General features: G+C 31.2%; 1 protein-coding gene across 1 annotated transcript; it reads right to left on the bottom strand.

Moving 5' to 3' along the window:
• On the bottom strand, nucleotides 7-721 carry LOC104779031 (probable calcium-binding protein CML17; the record flags this gene model as incomplete). Its single annotated transcript, XM_010503433.1, has 1 exon — nucleotides 7-721. A coding segment is annotated over exon 1 (489 nt), but the record flags the coding sequence as incomplete, so codon positions are not given.

The raw sequence follows: 2,564 nt of genomic DNA, 5'->3' as shown, positions 1-2,564 counted from the left end.
CCATAAATCATCATATGCAGCAGAGTTGATAGCCTTTGCGAACTCCTGAAAATTTATCCGGCCGTCTCCGTCGCTATCCGCCTCTTTAATCATCCCCGTCAATTCCGCCACCGTCAAGGCATGGCCAAGCTTGGCCATAGAGTGAGCTAACTCCGCCGCAGTGATGAACCCGTTGCCGTCCGTGTCAAATATCCTAAACAATCGGAGAAGCTGCTCCTCCGTGTAAGGAGTCGTCCTCCTCGTCGTCGAAAGAAGCTCCGGCGATACCAAAGCCACGAAATCCGGGAACTCGACGAGTCCGTTGCTTTTAGTATCGGCTTTGTCTATAAGCGTTTCGAATTGGTCTGGACTAGGTTTAATCCCTAGTGCTCGGAGAAGTGATCCGAGCTCAAGCTGGGTTAAGCTTCCGTCTTTGTTCCGATCAAATGACCTGAAAATCTCCCGGAGCTCATTGATTTGCTCCTCGTCTAACTTCTTGGAGACTTTGTGACTCATAGTAATATCACTTGCTTGATCTACACGTTTTCTTATGTCTAACTTTGAGAAACACACAAACGGAAACTTCTTTTTGTCTGTTTGTGTACTAGGTTTCGTTATAATCAGAACATCAAGAAATGTCACAAAATAAATTACAGTTTTTTTTTTGGGAATTAGATAAGATTCAACCCAAGAGGCAATGGCTTGTTCTTTGGTTCCTCCATTTTTGGTGGATCTTCCTTTTTACTAGGGCTCAAACTTAAAACATGTTTTAATAAACTCCCCAATAAATAAAATATAAAACTGAAACTCATCTGATGGGTCTAAACATTAGCACAAGAATTAAAACTTCTAAGTTTTTGTTTCTGTTCTGATGAATATTTGGAACTATTTGAGTTTCAATAGGTTTTGATTATTTTAGATGGATTTAAAGAAATCGTGATGATTTGCTACTAATATTCTCTCTGCAATATTCAAAGGTTATGAAAATCAGATATTTATATTTTAAGTATTACGTTTTCAAAACATTTTAAAATCACCAAGAAAAGGCAATGCATACATTTTTATTTTATTTTAAATAACAATCTATTTGGAAATATTTTTACAAATCACAAGTTCAATAATCACGTTTAGATGGCGAAAATGTATACATACCGCTAACAAAATACCAACCCACTCAGACGGATCCGGATACAACTAAATTTCATTTTCTGCATTTATAGTAGATCATATTTTTTGTCTTTTTCTCTTTATAGGATGCATGGATTTTTTATTTTTGTCACTAGCTAATATTATTTAAGGACTTTTTTTTACTGCGGCGGTGAAGTATATTTGTGAATATAATAAAAATCCGATTATGTGGACATATAATCCTAAATGAATGGAATTTTCCATAACAAAGCATGAAGAGAGAATTATTTTTGAAAACAAAAATAGAGAATTTCTGGAATATATTAAAATTAATAAAACAAAACTATTCTATTTTACAATATGGGAAAAGAATATATATATAAAGACGAGCGAACCGACACAATAAAGAAGAAGTAGAAGAAGAATTAAGCCATGTTAATGGTTCTTGTCAATATGCATATATCATATATAAATTAATCATCTTTATATATTATATTTTATATGAGTGGAGTGATTAGTATTTGAACAGATTTTGTAGGGCATTTATAAAAAAAAAACTGTCTTTCCTCAAAGTCAGTGGAAAGATTCATTTTGTTTCCCCTTTTCCTTTAAATTTTTATTTTGTTAAAAGCATCATTTACCTTGGAGACATTCGAGTTAACAACGCATCTTCCACTTTGAAAATCCACATCAAAAGATAAATGTGATAAAAATTAAGACAACAACGAACATAAGTCACCTACGTTTTACTTGATACATTTTTGTTCCAAAACCAAAATGCATGTTCGATTCGTATATGGTATTTATTATAAAGTTGAAATAAAACAAAAAATTATTGGGTTCACTTCTATGGTGAACAACTTTTATTCACCCTCTCTTAATTAGCTCATCGAAATACAATATTATGCTATGTCATATCATATTTAAAAAAATAAATCAAAATTAAGATAAAATAAATTAAGAAAACAAATTATGTAGATCTTTCATTAAGGAAACTATGTCGGTTTGGGTTTATAAAAGATGATTAGAGTTTAAATTTATATTTTTGAAAATTATATGTCGGTTTGGATTTATAAAAGAATGGTTAATATTTATATTTTATAATTAAAAAAAATATATGTCAGTTTGGGTTTATAAAATAGTGGTTATGGTTTAGATTTTACAATCAAAACGAAATTATATGTCGGTTTGGGTTTACAAAAGAGTTGTTAGGGTTTATATTTTACAATTAAACGAAATTATGTCGGTTTGGGTTTACAAAAGAGTGGTTAGGGTTTAGATTTTAAAATTAAACAAAACTATATGTTGGTTTGGGTTTACAAAAGAGTAGTTAAGGTTTAGGTTTTACATTAAATAAAAGTATATGCCGGTTTGGGTTTATAAAAGAATGGTTAGAGTTTAGATTTTGCAATTAAACAAAATTATATGTCAGTTTGGATTTATAAAAATAGTTAGGG

This window comes from Camelina sativa, chromosome 3 (genome assembly GCF_000633955.1).
Source record: "Camelina sativa cultivar DH55 chromosome 3, Cs, whole genome shotgun sequence".
NCBI lineage: Eukaryota > Viridiplantae > Streptophyta > Magnoliopsida > Brassicales > Brassicaceae > Camelina > Camelina sativa.
Note: the sequence above shows the minus strand (reverse complement) of the source record. Positions and strands in the feature narration are given on the sequence as shown.